The sequence below is a fragment of the Typopeltis vanoorti genome, chromosome 13, assembly GCF_054136105.1.
Source record: "Typopeltis vanoorti isolate ZY-2024b chromosome 13, IOZ_Tvanoo_1.0, whole genome shotgun sequence".
In the NCBI taxonomy this organism is placed as follows: Eukaryota; Metazoa; Arthropoda; class Arachnida; order Uropygi; family Thelyphonidae; genus Typopeltis; species Typopeltis vanoorti.
Window position 1 is genome coordinate 22,615,353 of NC_143561.1, and position 25,024 is coordinate 22,640,376.

The 25,024-nt window shown below is 36.1% G+C and overlaps 1 protein-coding gene across 5 annotated transcripts in view; it reads left to right on the forward strand.

Moving 5' to 3' along the window:
- The window catches only part of LOC150099987 (uncharacterized), a 167,144-nt gene that overhangs the window by 27,606 nt on the left and 114,514 nt on the right, over positions 1-25,024 (forward strand). For all 5 annotated transcript variants that reach the window (XM_090403008.1, XM_090403011.1, XM_090403009.1 and 2 more), the window contains exon 3: positions 12,610-12,690. In XM_090403008.1, the coding sequence (XP_090259134.1) occupies positions 12,610-12,690 (81 nt within the window). The remainder of the gene's footprint in view (positions 1-12,609; positions 12,691-25,024) is intronic.

Sequence of the window (25,024 nt, forward strand, 5' to 3'; positions counted from 1 at the left end):
ATGGAAGATCTTGAAAGTAAAATTTTATCTCAAGTAGATCCTAAACCAACAGTATGGTGGAGATACATAGACGATATTTTCATTGTTTGGAACCACACAAAAAAGGACCTGTTTGATTTTCTAAACAAGATCAATTCTTTACACCATACAATCAAATTCACTCTAGATCTTGAAAAAGATAACAAATTATCATTTCTGAACATCCTAATCAAGAAGCAAACGAATTGTCGCCTCAGCCTCTTAGTTTACCAAAAACCCACAAATATAGGATGTTATTTGCACTTTACCTCCTCCCACCACATTTCTCAGAAACTTAGCATTGTACACATGCTAAAAAAGCGAGCTTTCTGCATTACAACAGATCAACAAGATCTCCAAGATGAATTATCCCTGATATCTAACAACCTCACCATGAATGGCTACCCTCGGAGACTCGTCCACAAGTTACTTTTCTTGACCCCCCCCCCCCCCAAAGACAACGAGGACACAGTATATTTCTACAATCGTCATTCCATATGTGGGGACAGTTTCTAATAAGGTTGCAAGACTCTTCAAACCCTATGGAATAAGAGTGACTTTTAAACCTACAGAAACGATTAGGCAAGTCTCAAGATCTCCAAAAGATAGCCATCCTTTCTTCAAATATTCTGGAGTTTACAACATACCCAGCTCATGCGGTTTAAATTACATCGGCCAAACTTAAAGCAGCCTTGAAGTTTAGATTAGACAAAGGGAGCACATTGGATACGTTAATAACAATAGAGAAGAAAAATCGGGTTTATCCTTTCTTTTCTCAAGAACTAACCATATCATAGAGTGGGATAAAAGCTCCATTCCTTACATGGAAAAGGAATTCTGCTCCCGAATTATTAAAGAAGCCGCAACAGTTGACTGTTCTGTACAAAATCTTAACAGGAACCCAAGATTTATCTTGCCCGAGATCTGGAAGACCCTCATTAGATCTCTAAACATACAAGAACTGAATTATAGTGCCAATTATAGAACATTCCTAAATAACAACAAGCGAGATCATACATGTGCTATGCATGTATTGTACGCGTTATGTTTTGTCAAATATAATTGGAATCGGTTGATTTATAGTCTGTAACAGTTTTTAGCTTTAAGTGCCTTATATCAGGGTACAGTTATGTACCCTGATATAAGGGTACCAACAGCTTTAGTTGGTATAACATAGTTGTATGATGAATAATCAAAATAGAAGTCATTTCCATAGTTTTCGTGGTGATGCCAACAGCTTTAGTTGGTATAACATAATTGTATGATGAATAATCAAAATAGAAGTCATTTCCATAGTTTTCGTGGTCAAGAAAATAACGTTTTAATATGAAGAGAAGATTACAGCTCACACGTTGACGCTTTTGATCCAGCAAACGCGACACCCATCTTGCAGATAGTTTTCTCACATGTAAATGTTTGTGTAAAATATTATGTATGTGGTCATTTGAGATGCCCACAAAAGAAACAAAGACAACAACAACAAATATATGCATGTACTATGAAACAATCTTACAATGGGAAAACAAGAAATAATAATACTAGATGAAAATGGACAAAATATCAAACAAGTGGAACATGGCTATCATGCTGATCTTGTTCAAAAAAGAGTAATAAGAAAAAGATAAGCTTGATGTCACAAGTATATAAGCTGTTTATAAAAATAATAACAAAACAGAATCACCAGATCATTAGACAAAGCTGAATCCAGCTTGTTCATTAGACTGATGTCTATGAACAAGCTGGATTCAGAAAAGACATTGAATCAACTAAGAGAAAAATGCAGAGAATACTACTTACCATTGTACTTAGTTTTATAGACTATAAAAGAGAGTATTCAATTCAATTGAAAAACAAGCAATCCTAATAACAATAAAGAAATATGGAATAAGCCAAAATTATATACTGGTAATAAACAAAATATATGAAAAGCAACTGCTAGTATCCTCATATATATATGAACGAAGAAGCCCATTCCATATATATAAATAAAGGAGTATGCCAAAGAGATACTATCTCATGCAAATTATTCAATGCAGTATTAGAATATGCCCTGAGTGAAGTAGACCGGAGAGACAGAGGGATCAACATCAATGATAAAAAACTAAATCATTTACGATATGCTGTTGATATTGTAGTAATAGAAAACGACAAAAGAGAACTAGAAGAAATGATGAATGACTAGGAGGAACTTTTCTTCTTTAGTAGCTTCTCCAATTTGGAGATTAGCAATCATGGTATGCCACAGTGTCCGTTCCTCTTCCATTCTTTTGATCTTGTAATAGTTCTTGTTATGCGCCTCAGTCGGTATAGACAAAGCCCTTTGGTCAGAAAGACCTGGGTTCGATTCCCATCCATGATGTGTGAGGAACCTTTATCTGGTCTCTTTCAACTAAAGGTGACTTAGCCGGTCTGATATGGAGATAGAGAGTTTTTTCACCTGGAAACTCAGATTTTTCATTCCTCAGAACAGGCAAACCAGCCCTGTGAACACACACATCTACAGACATAGGACACTCCTGGAATAAAGATTGACCAACCTATTCCATGGGATTTTCAGTTTCGAATGCCTGCATGGTGAGGTGTGGTCTACATGTGAGCATAAATCAGAAGGAATAACTTGTTATAATCCATTTCTTCATGTCGTCAACCCAAGAAGTGCTTGCTTGGTCTACTAGGACAGCACTTCCCGGACTGTGGGCCACAGCCCCTTTGGGGGCCGTGAAATAATGAAAGCAAATTTAAAATGTTTTAAGACTAAGTAGATTTTTTTATCTTAAAAGAAACATATTTAATTTTTATTATTTATTATTTCTTTTTTGTTATATTTTAATGGAAAAAATCGCACATTGGTGTTGGTTCACAAATTTTGCTTCCTGATTTTTGCAATATTCGCTGTGTATGTTTTGTATTGAATATAAATACAATGAAATTTATAATAATATATGTCTGCATTACGATTTTTTTTTCAATGGGGCTGTGAAATATTTTAATTTTTCCAAAGGGACCTTTACATCCATAAGTTTGGGAAACACTGTACTAGGAGATCTTCTTCCCTGTAGTATTTTCAGTGATGCTTTTTCTGCTAATCCTCTTAATGTGTCCTGTCATCTTGCACTTTCTCTTTATAAGGTCTTCCATGAGTGCTCTTTTGGTTCCCATTAACTTCAATACCACTGTATTGTTTTTTGGTTTTTTTTTCCTCACTCTAAAAAATCTTCAGTGCTCTCTTATAGCACCACATTTCAAAGGCCTGCAATTTCCTGATAATAGATTTTGTATTTGTCCACATCTCACATTTGTAATTCAGTGGACCATACATAGGATATTCTTATTTTAGTCTATTTATTCCAGAGGTCATTAGTAATTTATTATTCCAAAATGCTTCTTTCGCCTTAGCTATTCTTGATTTTATTTCCATAACTGTTGTTCCATCTTCTGTAATCATTACCTTGATGGACCTGTGGTTTCAGTCAGGATTTCTCCATGACTGCAGGTCGTAAAGAGTCCAGCTATTCCTGTCTTGGGGACCTTTCTTCTCCATTTTCTTCCAACTTTCTCAATCATTGGGTCTTCCCACCTTAAGGCTGGTCGTCCAGGTTTCCTTTTGGTATCTCTCGGATACCAGTTTGTAACTCGGACTGTCCATCTGTTGTCTCTCATTCTGGCAAGATGTCCTGCCCATCTTCTTTTGCTGTTGTAATTGTTTTTATTATATCTGTGAGTCCAGACTTCTTCCTGATTTCTGTGTGTCTTACGTGGTCTATTTTGTTTATATTGCATATTCTTCTTTCTATTGCACGTTGAGTTGTTATTAAGCTTTGTTCTTCTTTTAAAGTTGTGTTCCATGTTTCACTGCCATAAGTTAATGCTGGTAAGATGTGACTATTGAAAAGGTGTGCTCTTATGCCTATATCTATGTTTTGGTTGGTAATTGTTGATTTTATTTTGTTGAAGGCTATCCAAGCAGCTCTTTTTCTCCTTGCTATTTCATTTGATATATCATTATTCATTTTTATGGACTGGCCAAGGTAGATGTATTCTTCAACTTTTTTAATGGTGTGAGATTCTAGAGTGATTATGATCTTTACAGTATTTGTTTTTCATCCATCTTGTTTTGTCAGGGTGTATTTCCAATCCAATTTTTTGGCAGTTTTGGCTTATGTTATTCAGCATTGATTCTAAGAGTTTGAGTGAGTAAGATATTAATACCACATCATCGGCGAATAATAGGATATTTAATATTTCACCATCAATGTTTATTCCATCTTTCATGTCAATTTTTCGAATGATGCTGTCCAGAGTAGATGTGAAGAGATTAGGTGATAAGACATCACCCTGACATACTCCTCTACTTAAGTTAATTTTAATCGGGTGATTGAAAAGGATGATATTTATTGTGCTTTCTTTGTAGATATCTTTTATGAGTTGGATGTATTCTTTTTCTACGCCTTGTTCTATTAAAGCTTGGAATACTGCGTTATGCTCAACAGTGTCAAATGCCTTTTTAAAATCTATAAAAAGAAGACAAAGTGGGATCTGGTATTCTCTGCATCTTTCTGTTAGCTGAGTAATAGTTTGAATGTGATCTATTGTTGAAAAGCCTTTTTTGAAACCAGCCTGTTCTTTGCAGCTATTTTCATTGATGGAGGTTTGTATTCGGTTTTAGGATGATTCTGGCGAATATATGTGTGTGCTAATAGACAGATAGGTCTGTAGTTACTGATGTCTTCTTTATTACCTTTTTTATGCAGAATTATGGTCTTTGATGTTTTTCATTCAGTAGGTACTTTCCTTAATTGTATATATCGGGTAAACCTTTCTGCTAGAGCTTTAAAGAGTATTTGTCCCCATTTTTAATTCATCAGATTTTATACCTTCAATTCCTGGTGATCGGTCAATTTTCATATGGTGGATAGCCATTTTTATTTCTTCAGGTAGGACAGATGGTATTTCCAGATTTTCCAAATTTTCGTCTGATACTGGAGCTGTGATTACTTGTTTAGATGAGTAAAGGTTCTCATAAAACGATTTTACTATTTTTTCCGTTTCACCTCTGTTTGTGTGTCTGTTTCCTTGATTGTCTATGAAGGCTGACGGTAGTGGTTTCTTTAGATTTATTTATTTTTCTACTTTTTTTAGGCTACTGTGGAGCCTAGCTGCTTCTGCCAATTTTGTTGTTCTATATATGTTATAGTCGTCTTTGATATTCTGCCTCAGTTGTTTACAAATAATTTTATATTCTAGATGATCTTTTCCTGTATCTTTCAGTATTCTTCTTTTCTTCAATAGTTCTATTGTTCTTGCTGATAGGCTTTCCCTGGTCTTAGGAGGAAGTTCATACAAGGTTCTTTCTTTGCAGTTCATTAATTTATTGTTAAAGTTTGTTAAATCTTCGTCGATGTCATTTTTTAATTTCCAATCGGTTTCTTCCACCTTTTTTCTAAATTCTTCTGGGTTTATCTGTTTTGAGCGTTTTTTATGGTTGGACTGTGCTCGTATGCATTCTTCATTTTTTTTATGTATTTTGAGAGTGGCTCTTATTGGACGGTGGTCTGAATGAATGTCTCAGTAAGTTTTCCCAATGACTTCGACATTTTTTATTATTCTTTTGCAATCTGTTAGGATGAAATCAATTTCATTTCTTGTCTCTCCATTTGGAGATTGCCAAGTTCATCTTTTTCCAGTTCTCTTTTTAAAGAAACTATTCATAATATACAGCCTTTCTGCTTCTTCAAATTCTGCCAGGAGTTCACCTCGTTCATTTCTTTCCCCTTTCCCTCACGGTCCAATGTATTTTTCTTCAATAAATCCTGTACCAATCTTTGCGTTGAAATCTCCACACACTATTGTGTATGTTATTTTTTTCAGTAATGTTTCTTGTAGGTGTTCATAGAAATTTTCTATTTCTTCTTTGTTAGCTGTTGAGGTGGGTGCATAGGCTACTATTATTTTTATTGTTATGGATTCTACAATTTTTAATATTAGTGTTCCTAGTCGTTCAGAATGGATTGTACAAGAAATAATATTTTTAGTTAGCTTTTCATTTATGATGAAGCCAACTCCTCCAGCCCTTGTAGTGTTATCTGAGGCTCCCAGGAAAATTTGGTTGCCATTGTTCCATTTTGCTGTTAATTCAGAGCTTCTTCGGGTTTCACAGATAGCGAGGATATCAAACTTTACATTTTGCAGTTCTTGAAGCAGGAAATCAATATGGGAGTCAGAAGACAGAGTTCGAGTGTTGAAGGAACCAATAAATAGGGTCGAATTTCCAGATGGTGGTCTACCTTCCTCTGTGAGATTCTTAGCACCCCCTGCTCTTGCAGATTTCTCACCACCACCTTGGTGGAATTGCAAAGAGCTGCGCAGGACTGGGAGCCTTTTTCTTCTTCTACTTGCTGGTATCTTTATAGTGGTCTACAGCACTTCTTCTCCTGACCATGGTTCTGAAGTGTGCCTTTGGTCCACGGCTCCTTATTCATTATTCGGAGCTGCTCGCTTGGGCTTCCCTCATCCGCCACCCGAGGGACGCGCTTGGTAGCGGGTGAGGTCCCCCCCCCCCCAAGTCTGTAATCATTACTCCTAAATAATTATAAGTGTACACTTTGAATGAATCCTGTTGATAACTTTTTGTTGTGTTTTGTTGCTGTTTTTTTCTTATTACCATATACTTGGTTTTAGCTGTATTTAATACTAAGCCATAATTCTGATTCTTTTTGATTAGTATTTCAACCATATTTTGTAACTATTTTTCATTTCACTGTGAACACCAAATCTAATATTGCTAATTCTAATGCCATTTATTTTTATTCCCATAACAATTTCTTCAAATTTTTTCATTATCATTTCACTGTATATATTGAAAAGTATAGGGGGATATTATACTTGTTTCACTCCTCTTTTGATATCTATTGTCATTATTTTTGTGACAGGAAGGGTAGTAAGCATGTTGCCTAGGTATGACAGTGGTGAGATGAGGCAAAGAGCAAGGATTATGAATGATATGTTAGCTGAAATGTGTGAGAAGAAAGGAGTACAGTTCGTTAATGTCTGGAATGAGTTTGAAGGACAAAGTGAACTATATAAGAGAGATGGATTGCATTTGTCGCTTGGAGAGACTGCTTCTGGAAGGTAGAGAAGTGAATACAGAGAATGAATCAGATCAAGTGGGAAGTTATGTGGAAGAGCAGGAGAGATTGAAGAGGTGTTATGAATGAAGAAGTGAGTGGCATGAGTATGGAAAATGAGAGAATGGGTGTGTAAGAGGAACAGGGAGACTCTGGGTGGACAGGGGTACACAGCGTGAGAAAGGTGGATGCTTCAAGAGGATGTGAAAGCATGTGTAGACAGGAAAGGAATGGGATGACCTGGGATCAAAAGGAAACAGTTGGAATTGAAGAGGGTTCTAAAATGAATAAGCAGAAAGGGAAATGGCCCCAGTTGAGCTTGGAGAGATTACATCGAATGAGTATTAGTGGAACTAGCTGTAGATCCAGGAATGATCTGTTGTGTTTGTGTACAAATGCTAGAAGTGTAAGAAACAAGGCAGATGAAGTGGTTGCGCTAATTGAGTCTGTTCACCCAAAAATTGTTGGAATAAGTGAGACATGGTTAGATGAGGACAACATCCTGACAGGAATAGAGATGGAAGGGTATGATGTGTTTTGTGAGGATAGAAGGGGTAAAAAGGGAGGGGGGGAGTGCTATTGATGATAGAGAGAGTTATGTCCATACAAAGTAGAGATGCAAGAAGTTTTGAGGCAGTATGGTGTAAGATAGAGGTGAATGGAAATTAAATACTTGGTTGGATGTTGTTATAGACCAGGTAATGTGGATGGTAGTGATAATGAAATGTATGATCAAATTAGCCAAGCAAATAAGAAAAGAGGTGATCATTATGGGTGATTTTAATTATGGCAATATAGAATGACGAGATAGCAACTGGAAGTAAAGAAAATGAGTTTTTGAGGGATAACTACCTCAGACAGTATGTAACAGAGGGCAACAAGGATTGAGGGTCTTAGGTTTGGTCATGTCATCAGAGGATGTAATTATAAATGAAGTGTCAAATCACCCACCAATTGGTTAGAGTGACCATGAGGTGGTTGCCAACAGTGTGAGGACCTCTATAAGAAAAGGGTATATGTGGAACTACAAAGGAGGTGATTATGAAGAGCTCAGGAGACAGGTTGCAGGTGTAGCATGGAATGAGGAGTTAGCTGGAAAAGAGATCAATGCAGCTTGGGGGATTTTCAAAAACTATCTAGTAGATGCAATGTCTAAATGTATTCCCAGGGTTGAGAAGGTTAATAAATAAAATAGGTGTGAAATGGATGAATAAAGAGATTAAGCATGCTATACAGAGAAAAATGGCATTATGAAGGCAGCATAAGAGAAGTGGAAATAACCAGTTCTATGGGGATTACAAAGACCAGGCAAGGCAGGTGACTTGATTGTTAAGGATAGCAAAAGTGAGGTATGAACAGCAGTTAGCTAATGAAGCCAAAAAGAATCCTAAGGAGTTCTTTCGATATGTAGTCAGCAAAAGGAAGAATGATTATGGAAGGATGACACATTGATTGGAGAAAATGATATAAAGACGGCTGTTGCAGAAGATGTGGTGGAGATACTTAATGAGCAGTTTATAAAGGTCTTTCAATCTTGTGAATGTTACTTCATGGAGAGATTGAGAGCAATTGATGAATCTGTTCCCCCTTATTACAATAAGGGGAAGAGAGACTGACTGTAAGTGAGCAAGAGTGTATGGGGAGTTGAGCAAACTAGATGTTAATAAGGCTGTGGGACTTGATAATATATCACCACGTATTCTGAAGAAATGTGCCAGGGAGTTGACATCGGTCTTGACATATTTTTTTAATACGAGTCTTGCACTGGATCAAGTTCCTAAGGAGTGGAAGGAAGGCAAGTTTGTGTCACTTCATATAGGAGGTGATAGAACTCAAGCATCAAACTATAGGCCTATCTGTGTGTCAGTTGTTGTGGTTAAGTTGTTGGAGAAGCTTATGAGAATTAGGATCCAGATTTGGGTTGAGTTGACAACAGTGGTATTATCTTTGATGGACAACATGGATTTGCTAAAGGGAGGTCATGTTTTAGTAATCTACTTACTTATTACAATAAGGTGACTGCTTCCTTGGACAGAGGAGAAGGATACACAGTAATATACTTAGATTTTGCGAAAGCTTTTGACAGATTACCGCATGATAAGTTGATAGTCAAACTAGAGCGGATGGGATTGGATATTAGATTAGTGCATTGGATTGGAGACTGGCTATCTGATAGGTATCAACAAGTTGTGTATGGGGGAGCGATATCCAGGAAAAGGAAAGTCCCTAGTGGTGTGCCTCAGGGGTCTGTTTTAGGGTCATTACTGTTTAACGTGTATATTAATGATATTGGTGAAGATTTGGATAGAGATATTCAGTTGTTTGCAGATGATGCAAAGTTGGGATAAACCATGAAAAGTTGAGAAGATGTTGTGGCCTTGCAAGAAGACTTAAATAAATTGAGTGATTGGGGATATGAGTTCAATGTTGCAAAATGTAAGGTTTTAAAATTTGGGAAACAAAGATAGGATGCAGAATTTATGCTTGGTGAGGATATATTGTCGGAGGTGGAGGAAATACGAGATCTGGGGGTGATAGTGGGTAAGGATCTGAAATTTAGGGGACACATAGCCAAAATTGTGAAGATAACACAAAGGCTTCTGGCAATGATGTGGAGGACATTGACTTGTAGATGTAGGGAGATTCTTGTTCCATTGTATAAGACTTTGATTAGGCCACACATGGACTGTTGTGCCCAGATTTGGTCACTTGGTTTTCAGAAGGACGAAGAGATGTTGGAAAGGGTCCAGAGGCGACTGACTAAGGTAGTTTCTAACTTCTGGAATGTCGAATATGAGTAAAGATTGAGAAGATGCAATTTGCAGTCTGGTGGACAGGAGGAAGTGGGGAGATATGGTGGAGACCTACAAGTTAGTAAGGGGTTGTTATAGGGTCAATGTTGGAGAGGTTCTACAGAAAATAGTGGGAGATCAGGGGAGAACCAGAGGTCATCCCTGGAAACTGTATAAAGAGGGTGTGAGTAGGGGAGTGAGAAGCAGTTTTTTTTTTTCATGCTGAGTTGTGAATGATTGGAATGCCTTGCCTGAGAGTGTGGTGTCTGCAGAGAATTTGAGTGTGTTTAAAGCACAATATGATGAGCTGTGTGTATGATAAAAGGACCTCTCAGATGAGTCTTTGACTCCATGGGGTTTTGGGTAATAATAATAATTATTATTATTAATTTTATTTATAATTTGTCTCTGATTCCAGTATAATTTTATTATTCTGAAGTATTGTGTATCAATTTGGATATCTTTTAATATTTCTATTAACTTTTCATGGCTTACTGTGTCAAATGCTTTCGAAAGAGTATAAAGCATAGACTTTCAGTGGCATCGTGTACCCATTTCGGTTGGGTGCTGTCATGTGACTTATGCAGCCTGGCTATAAAGTCCCTGAAGAACTTTTACATTAGGAAAAAGAAGCACGCATGAAAAAAAAATAAAAGGAAGAATTCAGCTAAGCTGGTGGGTGGCTTTTATCAAACTGAAAAGATTCTTGTGCCATAAAATAAAACTAGAAAATAGAGCCAAACTTTTAAACTAGTGTATCATCCCAATTATGACCAATGGATGAGAGACATGGCCAATAACCAAACAAATACTAGACAGAATGAGGAAAACTGAGTGTAGAATTGAGAGAGCCATGCTAAACATTAGACTGCAAGACAAAATAAGGAATGAAGATATAAGAAAAGAAACAAAAGTGTTTGACATAGGGGAAGAGATTTCAAAACAAATGGAGGTGGGCAGGACATACTGCATGCAAGAAAACTGATAGATGGAGAAAGACAATCACCCAGTGACATCCATATAAAGGAATATAGATGCTGGGATGACCAGAGAGAGAGAGAGAAAAAAAAGATGGAAAGAGAGCCTAGTGGAGAAGGCTGGCATAGAGAAGCCTTCAACAGAGAAAAGCAGACACAATTGGGGAGTCCTATAACCATAAATGATTACAAAAAGGACTTAGAAGAGGAGTGCACTGCTCTCTACCCACACCACTGTATCTGAAGAGTGTCTCATTTTTGAAATTTGTTTATGGGGAGTGGTTAGGTATGAAACTACTGTTTCAGTTGTAAAAAGCTGTTTTCTCCTTACATCTCAGTGTACATAGTTAATTATTTTGTATGCAGTTTTAGAAAAGAAAATGCAATCATTAGCAAAATTAAAATCTTTCACTCCTTCAATAGTATAATATTTATTACACCGCACCAAAACCTGGTTCGAGAGGAAATTCAAAGAGGCATGTGAAATGCTCAAACATAATCCAAATCTGAATAAAAATGATGGTCTAACCATTCCAAGAATGTGGAGGTGGGTCATCTGCAACCTTCATAGCAACCACAAAGAAAAATCTCGATACAAGAAGACTTGAAGTTTTTTTTTCTGGAACATTCAATAGCAACCTAAACTGTACAAATCCAGAAGAAAATCTTAGTATAACAATATGAACTGTATTTTTACTAAATAATTTAAGGAAATTACAACATAAACTAAGATATACATTAAAATAAATTTTAATATACTTCAATATTTTGGCAACGTCACATTGCCATTTTCAAGAAACTTAAGAACAAGACACGTGCATGCATGCACAACAAACAGTAAGTGAAGAAGAAGCAGGAAGCTATTATTTCTCCTAAAGTCCTGATGGTGCCCCCTAGCAGGCAATGTTGGTATTCTTGGGTGATTGGGCTGAAGGTCTTCTGATGTAGGTTTCACAAATTTGAGGCAGTCTCCTGCAGCCAAATTTGTTGAGGTTTGGATTGTTTCTTAGGGCTGAAGCTGATTCCATGAAAAGCCTTTCATATTTGTATTTACTGTGGTGTATTATCGTGGCTTTCTTCCACCGTATTCTATGGCAGGTATCTAGCTCATGGTCAGCAAGACCAGAGTGGCTGTATTGGTGAAACCGGATGTAGTCCTTGTGTTCTGAAATTCTGATATTTGCTGTCCTGCCTGTTTGGCCAAAGTAGGGCAGCTTACAGCTGCAAAGGACCTAGTATACACCAGGTAGGTCTATGGGGGGGGGGGGGGAGGTTGATCTTTAGTAGAGCGGATAACGGATGCCAATTTTTCATATGGTCTATAACAAGAAGTTAAGTCATGTTTGTTAAGGATTTGAACTGTATAGTTCCAGAAGAATCTTAGTACGTGAGGACTTTAGCAGAGTTTACTGTAGTTTTCATTTTTTTATTTATTTTTTTATTTTATATATATATATATATATATTTAATCACTAGAAGTCAGGCTAAGAAAAAGATTAGTTAACAACGTAGATTTAATTTACCTTTATAGAGTGCAACAGCATGTAGCTTGGTTCCTATACACATGTATCCTTCTGATGATGACCTCGATACAGGGGTTGAAACATCAAGTGTTATTTTATTAATAATTAGTAAAATAATCATTTCAACACGTGTGTTTTGTGTCCCTAAATTCTTACATATGAATATAATGTTTAGATTCCTGGTAATGAGATATCAGTATCTCCAAGTCCAAAGTCTCCAGTTGCTGGTCCTGAATACAAGGTTCTTGAACCTGAGGTAAAGTTTATAATAGATATTATATTCTGAATTTAATATAAATTATTTATTTGAAAATTTCAAGTAATTTTGTATAAATACAAGCAGTTTTATTAAGTTTATGATAATTGAGAAAAACAGTTATCTTATTATTATTATTTTGGGTGACTCCAGGGAGTCCTTAGACTCATCGAGGCCCTAAACATCATGTCCACACAACTATATGACATTCTCACAGTATCTATCATACCTTGCCTTGAACTTGCTCACCATCATAGCACCCACAACAGACTCTGGCAGCTTATTCCACTCATTTACCACTCTAAAAGTAAAGAATCCAGCTCTAACACCCCTGCTAACCACACTCTTGCCCAGCTTCCATAGGTATCCCCCTAGTTCTCCCACCACCAGTCCTGATCTCAAAAATATCCTCTGAATTAATCCTATAGAATCCTTTTAGCAATTTGAATGTCTCAATCATATCTCCCCTTTTCTGCCTATCAACTAGTTTCTGCAACCCACAAATCTTCGACCTGTTCTCATATGGTTCATTCCATAGACCTGCTGTCATCTTAGTCACTCACTCGCCTCTGGATCCTCTCCACCTCCTCCCCATCAAGAAGGAACCGAGGTGACCAAATCTGGGCACAGTAGTCAAGATGAAGTCTTATCAAGGCTTGGTACAGAGGTACAATAACTTGCTTGTCTCTGCTCGTCAAGGTATTTTTCAACAACCAAGTGAGTTGATGAGCTGATTTAGCTACTTTTGCAATATGTCCCCTAAACTTCATCTCCCTATCCACCAACAATCCCAAGTCCCTGGCCTCATCAATGATTGGTGGAACTGGAGTACAGTTCCACCAATGTGGTATACTGCTGCTAATCTTTTCACCCCGAAATGCATAACCTTACATTTTGTCACATTAAATTGACATCCATTCTCCTTAGCCCAGAACTCCAATCTATCCAAGTCATCCTGCAAGATTTTGACATCTTCTGCATTCACTATCGCCCTACCCAACTTTGCATCATCAGCGAACAAATGAACTGTTCCACTTAGATCCTTCCCTATATCGTTAATGAACAGATTAAACAGCAGTGGTCCAAGAACAGAACTCTGCGGCACACCACTAGTCACAGGCCGTCTTTTGGACTCTACTCCTGAATAAACTAATCTTTGATATCTCTCCATTAACCACCCACCTATCCATCTCACCAACCCTATATCCATTCCCATATGTTGTAGTTTACGGATTAGAATTCTATGTGGTATCCTGTCAAACGCCTTTGCCAGGTCCAGCAGTATCACTGTAAACCCATTACCCTTATCCAGTTCAGCCATCACCTTGTTATAAAACTTGAGCAAGTTACTGAGGCATGATCTACCCTTCACAAAGCCATGCTGTCCCCTGTGCAGTATCTCATTTTCATCAATCCATTCCTGTATTTTTCCCTTGACTACTTTCTCCAAGACCTCGACAACAACTCCTGATATGCTGATCGGTCGGTAATTTGCAACCGTAGTCGTGGATCCTCCTTTATGCAGTGAAACTATTTTCCTCTCTTTCCACACCTTCGAGACTCAGATTAAACAACATGGTCAAGGGCACTGATAATTCCTTAGCCGCTTCACGTAAGACCCACACCGGTATACCATTCAATCCCACAGATGAATTCACATTAAGGTTCTGTAATAGACTATTCACCTCCACTTCATTCATGACAATTCCCGTATAAACTAATGGTTCCTTCATTTTTTCAATGTCACCACCTGGATGCTTTTGCAAAGTGTGCTCAGTAACTCCACTATATCGACTGATTCAGTGACCTCCTTACCATCGTCATTCCTTAAAATCATTTTGCCATGTACAGTTTTTTTTCTTGCTTGCAGCATATTGAAAGAATTGTTTGGGATTCTCTTTAGCTTGCATAGCTAATTTTCTTTCATAATCCGCTTTTGCTTTTTTTACCACACTCGTTACCCTTCTGGCCTGCATTTTATACCGTTCGTGTGCCTGCAGGTCATTCCTTTCTTTAAATTCCCTCCACAGTTGTTTCTTTTTTTTCAGCTCAAGCTTAATGGTGTTATTCATCCATTTAACCCCTACTTGTTTTACTATTCGGACCCTAGGTATACAATCAGCCATAACCTCCTGTAAATGCTCCTTGACCACTTCCCATGCTCTATCGACGTCCAGCCCTTGCAGTTGTACATGCCATGGCACTGATCCAAGCAATCTCCTAAGCTTGTCATACTTGCAAGCACGGTAATTCCACATATACCTTGTCTTAATCGAAAATTTCACACCTTATGACCTTAAGACCTTATGATCACTCTTACCAATAGGTGGCAATATGGTCATATTCATTACAGTCATATTCTGAGATGCTATTACCAGGTCAAGCACTCTCACACCCCTAGTATATTCAATTACATGCTGTCTCAGATAGTTATCCCTTAATAATTGAATAAAATTATTCAATTATTAATCTTGAAACAGTTTTCTCTGTGGTTCTCTTTTTTATTGGATAGGCAGCATGCCTGCCTATTCTGGCTTCAAAATTTATCCTTCTGTTGTCACTTTAGTTGTGTGTGATATTGCTTTACTTAAGAATGGTTTTATAGAACTTCATTTGATAGTCTTATTTCTACAGTTCTATCCTTATGGAAGATCACAAGGAAAGAATGGCATAATTTCTGTGTATCCTACTCTTTTTATCATATTGGATCTATACATTCAACTATTTTTCTAATATCTCCATTTCTGGTACAATCTAATTCTCTACATATTTTTACTGAACTTAGGAATTTCCTTGTTTCAGTTTGTACTTTAATAGGGACTTTTTGTTTAGTGTTTGTGTTTCTGATCCATATATTACTGTTGATGTAGCCAATACTTTATAGTTTGTTTTTCTTTTGTGCTTTTACATTTTAAAGTTCTTGGTCTACATGTTTTGAAATCTAGTTAGTTTTTTGTCTGCGAGTGTCATTATTAAATGTAATGTTGCTAAATAGTTGAACTGTGGCACTATATATATAGGTTTTTCAAGCATTCAATTATTGGCAATTGTCTTGTTTTAAGTGGGATTTTCCAATGAAAGCCTTTGCTGAGGAAATGAATTTTCATATTAGTTTTTACAGTTCTGCTACTGTAATTTTAAAACAAATTTTTGGAAGTTTTCTTCATTTTCTTGTACTTTCTGTAAAAAATTTCCAGTTTATTTTTTGATCTTCTGTGGAAGCACTTTATATAACAGAAATTCTATAGCTGAGGAAATGAATTTTCATATTAGTTTTTACAGTTCTGCTACTGTAATTTTAAAACAAATTTTTGGAAGTTTTCTTCATTTTCTTGTACTTTCTGTAAAAAATTTCCAGTTTATTTTTTGATCTTCTGTGGAAGCACTTTATATAACAGAAATTCTATAGCTGAGGAAATGAATTTTCATATTAGTTTTTACAGTTCTGCTACTGTAATTTTAAAACAAATTTTTGGAAGTTTTCTTCATTTTCCTGTACTTTCTGTAAAAAATTTCCAGTTTATTTTTTGATCTTCTGTGGAAGCACTTTATATAACAGAAATTCTATAGCTTGCCTTACTGCCTATTACCTTCTCTTTTTGATCATGTGATGTCATCTATAGATGTGTATTAGTGATAAAAATAAGGTGCATCCTTGTTTTATCCTTAATAGTTTTTATTTGTAATCTCCGAGCCAAAATTTAAAATGATTTGTGGTCCTTTGTTATAGACAAATAGCCTGTACAAGGTGTTTTTAAGATACCCTTTTAGCTTCATAAGTTTTATTATTTTAAAATGGGGAGAAAGGCAAATGTGATCACATTCCCCTGGTCATGGTTAATAAATTCCTGTGGAGGTTTCTGTGGTTAAGAAGTTCAATTATAATTATTCCAGTTTTGTGACCACATGTTTATTAAAGTAAACTGTTTTTAAAACTAAACAAGTACTAAAAACAACACCCGACAAGTTTTGTCAGTCGTCAGACTAACATCTTCAGGGGGTAAAGAGAACTAAAAGTTTAAGGCACAAACTACTAGAAATTATGAAAATTAGTTCATTTGTTTATATTGTGAACATCAAAACAGTTCATTAAAAAACCGAATAACAGATCTATACAACTGTTAATGCATGTTAGCTGGAGACAATGCTATTTGTTGTTGCGTTCTGTGGCTCACATTCACTATCCAATGTCTGAAATTAGTAAATTTTTAATAAACGATGACCAAACTTGATTTAAAATCAAAAAACTTGGTTTTTGTTCATTGCATTGGAATTTTAATCATATTTACTGCCTTTTTGAATTTTCTTGTGAAACAATTCTTATCTATATAGGACATGTTTGTTCTATCCCAGAGTATATCATGACCGGTAGAGGTTGTGTGAAATCCCAATCCTGATTTATGTTCTCTCTTATTTTGTACAGACTTTTGAAGTTTGCTCATGTGGATTTCTCCCGATCTCCCCGTCTGGCCCACATAGCAGATGCCATAAGAACAATGAATATTATAAACCCCTGGTTTTTTCATTGGGTAATGTGGAGGTTTTGGAGGATGAAGAGATCTTGATATTTTTTCAAGTGGCAGGAAAGTCACTTTTATGGTGTATTTGTAGAGTAGTTTGGCTAATTTATCTGTTACATTCTTGATATAAGGAAGGGTGACTGCGTTCTTGAAATTTGTTTAATTTTCTTGTAGGTGCTGTATTGAGAATTTTTTTAATACAGCAATTAACTTAGTATTGAAACCATTCAGTTGTAGGATCTGTGTTAAGTATTGTATTTCTTCTTTATGTTTTTTCTTCTGTACTGGGGATGTTGTATGCTTTATCCCTTAAGGTTTTTATTAATTGGTCTAAAGTTTCACAATTTGAGAAATTACGGATTAAAAAGCAGAACTTTATCAACCGTTTGATATTTTTAATCCGTTGCAGAGACAATGAAATTGTTCCCAAGTTCATAAAAATCAAACACACATTCAACTCCAATAAGGCCAACAGAATATACAAAAGAACAGAATTAGCTATATTGAGAGAAAGAATTGCAGCTACTGGAGCAGAATTGTCCAAGATTAACCAGGATACATGTAATATACATAACGAACTGGCCACATCACTGCCATCAGAACTATGGAATAACATAGACACTATCACATACGATAAAGCTACAATGGTGTCTGAAAAGAAAAAAATGCAACCTAATCAAAAAATTCAATTCTTTTCTAAAAGAAAAACAAAGGAAACATCTAGATCACGCCAAAGTAGTAATTAACCTCTCCTCAAGAATTCTAATGAGGGATGAAACAAATCTTCTTATGAAAGGCTCTAATTTTGCTGTAATGCCACGACAAGTCCCAAAAATTGATATCATAGCCCAAATTGAGAAAAGAATAAGAAATGTATCAGGAGATATAGCAGATCTGATCCACATTCAAAGTGCAGTATTACTATTAAATTGCAAATTACCACCAAAAAACCTAGAAAAAACAGAATTAGCAGCCCTTAATAAACTAAAATCAGACAAAAACATAGTCATAATCAAAGCAGACAAAAGCAATGCAACAGTGATTTTAAACTCAGAAGATTATAACAACAAAATGAAAAGCCTTGAAGATTCTGATACCTACACAGCATTAGACAGAGACCCCACTTGGCGAACTCGCAACAAAACCAGTGAACTTATCAAGAATATACCAAATTGGTCTGAGGAACTCTACAATCAAAAGAAATCTACAATCCAAACACCCACTAGTGCCTAGAATATATGGAGTTCCTAAAATTCATAAAAAAGATATACCACTAAGACTGATAGTGGACGGAAGAGACTCTCCTACCTCAAATCTGGCAAAACACCTTACAAACTTGATTTTACCACATATAGAAAAAACACCATTATTCATTAAGAACAGCACAGACTTCATAGAAAAAGTAAAAGATATACAAATAGATTCTTCAGACATATTAGCGAGTTTAGAGTAGTCAGCCTTTTCACAAAGATTCCAAGAAATGGAACAGTAATCGTCCTAGAAATTCTCTTCCCATCTACATTATACAGCTCTACAAACATTGCAAAAAAACACGTTCTTCCTTTACCAAGACAAACTCCGGGAACAAAAAGGACTAGCAATGGGTTCACCCCCTCTCACCAGCTCTAGCAAACCTCTACATGGAAAATTTTGAAAATAAGACTTTGTAAAACTGGTACAAAAAACCAAAAATATGCCTCCGCTATGTCGGGAATATCTTCATCATTTGGCCAGAAACATCACTAGAACTGACTGCATTTCAAGACTATCTTAATAACTTACATCCTAACATAAAATTCACTCTGGAACTAGAAGAAAATAAAAAATTTCCTTTCCTAGACATCCTTATAGAAATAAATAAAAGAAGAAAAACAGATTATTGTTCTCCATCTATAGAAAACCAAAAACACAGGAAGATTTCTGCATGCTACTTCACATCACCACCCTAAGCAAAAAATAGGCCTAATAAGGGATAAAGCATACAACATACCCAGTACAGAAGAAAGAATGTAAAGAAGAAATACAATACTTAACACAGATCCTACAACTAAATGGTTTCAATACTAAGTTAATTAAGAAATTTCTCAATACAGCACCTATAAGAAACTTAAATAAACAAGATTTCAAGAATGCAGTCACCCTTCCTTATATCAAGAATGTAACAGATAAATTAGCCAAACTACTCTACAAATACACCATAAAAGTGACTTTCCTGCCACTTGAAAAAATATCAAGATCTCTTCATCCTCCAAAACCTCCGCATCACCCAATGAAAAAACCAGGGGTCTATAATAGTCACTGTTCCTATGGCATCTGCTATGTGGGCCAGATGGGGAGATTGGGAGAAATCCGCATGAGCGAACATCAAAAGGATATACAAAATAAGAGAGAACATGAATCGGGGTTGGCATTTCACACAACCTCTACCGCTCATGATATACTCTGGGATAGAACAAACATGTCCTATATAGATAAGAATGGTTTCACAAGAAAACTCAAAGAGGCAGCAAATATGATTAATATTCTTTATTTTAGTGTTGCACGGTGATCAGCATTCACATCTTTTACATTTACTCAACTCATCCAAAGGCCCACCCTGGAGTATACCGTATTTATTGCACCTGTAATCTGCCATATATAGGGGAAACAGAATGCATGATTCCTATCAAACAAAAGGAACATAAACGACACAATAAATATAATAACTATGGTGAAGCTGTCCTTTCTGATCATGCCCTGAACACTTTACATAGAATTTTGACTGGAAAAGCACCAGTTGTTTACATCACACCAAAACATGGTATGAATGCAAATTTAAGCAATTTTGTGAGATTCTTATCAATCACCCCAATCTGAACAGTAATGATGGCCTAAAAATCCCAAGCATATGAAAGGCACATATTCTACCCATGGAACCTTTCTCCCCAAGAGTTAACTATAAACAGGACTGTAGATGATCCAGAATCCTAAATTTAATTTAACATTTGTAATGTTAAAAATAAGATATGATTGTTACTGTAAAAAAAACTATCTATAAGAAAGAATGTTTCTCTCATGTTATCTTAAATAGAATTTAGCTTTGATGTAGTTTCTAAATAATTAATTTGTAATTTTATCTATATTTTTTTTATTATTTTTATTTTTTATTTTTTTTTCACTAGAGGTCATGCCAGTAGAATAACCGGTGATCAAATCATTGTTTCTTTAGCTTACTGTGTGAAATGTAACTTAGCTTGTCCTTGTATATACTTCAGAAGACGACCTTGATATGAAGGTCGAAATGTCGGGAAATTAAAATAGTTATTTATAACACAGTTGTGAAGTTCATAATTTCTAAAATGAATGATTAAAATTCCTACGCAATGTAACAAAAACCAAGGTTTAATTTTAAATCAAGTTTGGTCATCGTTAATGAAAAATTTGCCAATTTCAGACCTCGGACAGAGTGAGCGTGAACCACAGAACGTGACAACAAATAGCAGTCTCCAGCTAACACGCATTAACTGTTGTATAGATCTGTTATTCAGTTTTTTAACGAACTGTTGATGTTTACAATACCAACAAATGAACTAATTTTCTTAATTTCTAGTAGTTTGTGCTTTAAACTTTTAGTTCTCTTTACCCCTGAAGATGTTAGTCTGACAACTAACGAAACTTGCCAGGTGTTGTTTTTAATACTTAGTTTTAAAAACAGTTTTCTTTAATAAACGTGGTCACAAAACCAGAATAATTATATTGAATAGTTAATAAATGCTTGACTCTTCAGATTTATGTGCTGGTTTGAACTAATTTTAAGGTTTAATGAAATAAATACAGCACATTATTATTATCATTATTATTAACAAAACTAGATCTCCATGGAATCAAGACTTGTCATGGGAGGAAAACACTGTTATATACACTAAACCCATCAAACTTTAAACATGCTTTAAACTCATTCAATGTATCTTCAGTCACCACAGTGTCAGACAATGCATGCCACTCACCAACTACTCTCCATGAAAAAGAACCTGCTCCTTATTCCCTTGTTCACACCCTTCTTATACAGCTTCCAGGTATGTCCTCATGTTCCACCTTCTTCCATTCTACAAAAAATATTTCTTCTACATTAACCACAGCAACTCTTTATCAACTTAAATGTCTCGGTCGTATCCCCTCTCTTCCTCCTATTCACAAAGCTTTGCAACATTCCCTCAATCTCTCCTCACATCTCAAAAAACAATTATAACCTTAGTCATCTCTGGACCCTTTCCATATATCCTCATCATCATGAAAAAACCAGGGGACCAAATCTGTTCACAATAATCAACATGAGGTCTGATCGGAGACCTTATACAGTGGAACCAGAACCTCTTTATTTCTAGAAGTTAAGGTCTTCTGCATCATTGCCATAATCTGATGTGATGTGATGTCTTCACAACTTGTTCAATGTGACCTGAATTTCAGATCCTTGTCTTCCACCACCACTCCAAGATCTCTTATTTCCTCAACTTCCTCCAAAATTTCCCTGCCAAGTGTATACTTTGTATCCCATTGTTACTTACCAAATTTCAGAACTTTACACTTTGCAATTGAATTGACAGTACATACTGTTGCCCACTCATTCAATCTAATCTAAGTCTTCCTGTAAGGCCACATCTACTTGATTCTTCGTTACTCTCCCCAGTTTGTGAACCCTGCAAACAGTTGTATATCACGAGTTAAGCCTATTCCAGTAGTTTTATATTATTAATATACAAATTAAATAACAGTGGTCCTAAAATTGATCCCCTGTGGCACACTACCTCTTTCCTACACTTTCCTCTTATGAGATAGTGCCCCTTTACACAACTTTCTGAATAACCATTCACATATCTAACCCAGTGGTCTATCATACAATCCCATCTGTTTCAGTTAAGTGATTAACTTGTGGTGGGGTGTGGCAGTCTATCAAAAGCCTTTGTAAAATCTAAGTATACCATTGAATATGCATCTCCCTTGTCTAATACATTCCTCACCTGTGCAACTGATTATTACCATTATTCATCTTGTGCTGCCTCGAAGTGCCTTCTTCCAGATTTCATGCTTAAATCCCTCATTCATCCATTTTACACCTACCTTATTCAACCTTTGGCTTTCAGAATACATTTACAGATTGATGTTGTTATGTATGTCTTTGTCACTTCAAGCAACGTTTTTTCCTTACTTCTCAATGCTTCATTCCATGCTATAGCTCCAAGCTGTTTCCTAAGCTTGTTATAATCACCAGCCTTATACTTCCTCATATATCCTTTCCTCACAGAAGTCTTTATATGACTAGCCATAACCCATATGATCACTCTCACCATCTGGAGGGAAGCGTGAAACCCCACTCACAATTACATCCTCTAATGATAATTATCAGATCTAAACCTGTCAATCCTTGCATGCCTTCATTTACGTACTTCCTGAGATAGTTGTCTCTCAAGAAATTCATTTTCCTTATTCGCAAATGCTATCTCTTCATTCCAATCTATACCACCATAATTAAATTCACCTCATAAAAATCATCCTTTCTTTGTTCACTAACCGAAGTTACTTATACATTTCTTCATCACCACCCTCCACATTCTATTGCCTGTAATAACATCCAACTAAATATCTCTTCCTGTAAACCTCTGCCTCTCACCATACTGCCTCAAAGCCATTGCTACTTTGTTTGCCTTATGCGGATGTAATTCCCCTCCTATCATCAACAGCACTCTCCCTCCCTTCTTGTCCTTTCTATCCTTGTGAAAAATGCTGTACCCTTCCATTTCTATTCCTGTTAAGGAATAGAAATGGAAGGGTAATGTGTGTATAATAATATATATATGTGTAAATATGTGTATAATAATATATATATATGTCTTTGTCTTAGCCATTAAATAACACAGTCACACTCCAAAAAAAAAAAAAAAAACTTGAATTGAATATTAATTGAAAATTATTATATTTTCAATTAATATTCATTAATTAATTAATTTTTTTTCAAATTAACTAAATTTGAAGGGGGAAAAAAATGCTTATCTTTCTACTCATTTCTGATCACCTGCCAATCACACACTGCCCTTTTGCGAACTTCGTCTTTATTATTGAAATGTATGGTCTGAAATTTATCCATATCAGTTTACTTGAAATTGCTTTCCACTAAGATGTTCTTGTTTAATATTAAGTCATTTTTTTTTTTCTCACTGGTGAAAGGTTAACCTATAGTATTATTAGTATTGTGGGTGAGCTGAGAGATTTTTTTAAATTTATTTTTTATGTAATCTTGAAATCCTGTTTTAGAAATTACTGAAACTTTCAGTCATTTCAGGCTTGAAAGTTCCATCTTAGTAATTTGGACAGAAAGTTCCAATAATTTGGGCAATGGTCTCACACTAGGTGATTGTCTGCTGAATTGTAGTAATTTTTTCCTTTTCCTGATCACTAAGTGTCAGAATAAATATAACATTGCTGTGTCCCCCTTTCTTAAATTTTATTGTTATATGTACTGAACGTTGGGTCCTTCCTAAGGAGTCACGTGGTACCTCTGAAACACAAAGGAATTGCCTCGGGGTTGAGCCAAAACCAGTGTGGCAAAGTCTTTGAAATCTCACTTCTCTTAAAGCATTAGGAATATTTATATTTTTTGCTGCGCCACCTAAGCTATTAGATTAAGTTAAACGTGTCTTAATCAAGAAGTAATCTCAAAGATGTACTATAATGACTACTGATTTGCAATCGTGACCTATAACACGATCTATTTTCTCCTGCTTAGATTCGTATCTTTTTTGCAAGTGGTGCCTCGGATTCTAATACTCAGACACGCGGCTTAAAGACAGCAAAGGTTTATTTGACACATTAAACTATTTACAGTACAAAGAAATCCAATCCAAAACTTCAATGTTAATCAGAGAAAAATATAGGTATCCTTATTAAGTAAGGACATCAAGAAGCAACATCAATATGTTATTTCACAAACTGACAAAACTTGACTGCAATATTCACATTAATCTTCATATCACATCACTCAGACTAAATCTTCTTAATACTTGCAAAAACATACACATTAGTTTAATCGTATAGGAGTTACCTCACTATGCGTTATAATATTAAGGTGCTACAGTCCTGTCTTAATTATATGAAAGTCCTCAATTTCCCTTAATCTCATTTATAGCATCTAAATTTTCTTATGCACATTATATAGACAAAGAATTTTCAACGTTACCGCGCACACTGGTTCTTCATACTTGTTCCTTCAACTTCTGACTGCCGTTCTCTGATCAATCTCCCTTCTGATTCATTTAGTCGGTGCTATGGCATGGATTTCTTCGGTCAAAGACAAGTCCACACGATCCCAGCATAACTAGCCCACTCCAGATATAATGATGGCATAAGGCGATTCTGCTTCCGTGAGGCCTGTTGCCTAGATGCTGAGCCCTTTCCATGGATTGCCCGTCAGTCAAACGGAGATATGTTCTTTCATCATACGATTAGGAGCACGTGATCCTTCCAGCTCATAAGCGGCATATCCTATTACGCCCTCAGTATTCATAACAGAACTCTTCGCTGATCCTTCGTTCGAGCACTCCTGGACAAAGATGCTCCTCCGTGCAACCGTCTACCCACCAGAATACACAAGACTACCAGCTAAGAGAGAAGAGAAAAAAAAAGACGTGTGTGGGGGGATTCCTAACACCCTTTTATATCATCTCCCCTGTGGGCAATCATCGTAACTCATGTAGCTCACCCAACGTGTATAATTTCTCCCACATGGGTCTCGTTTCATATATGTCTGTCGTGGGCACGCGGCTGCCTGGGAGCAACCGTTC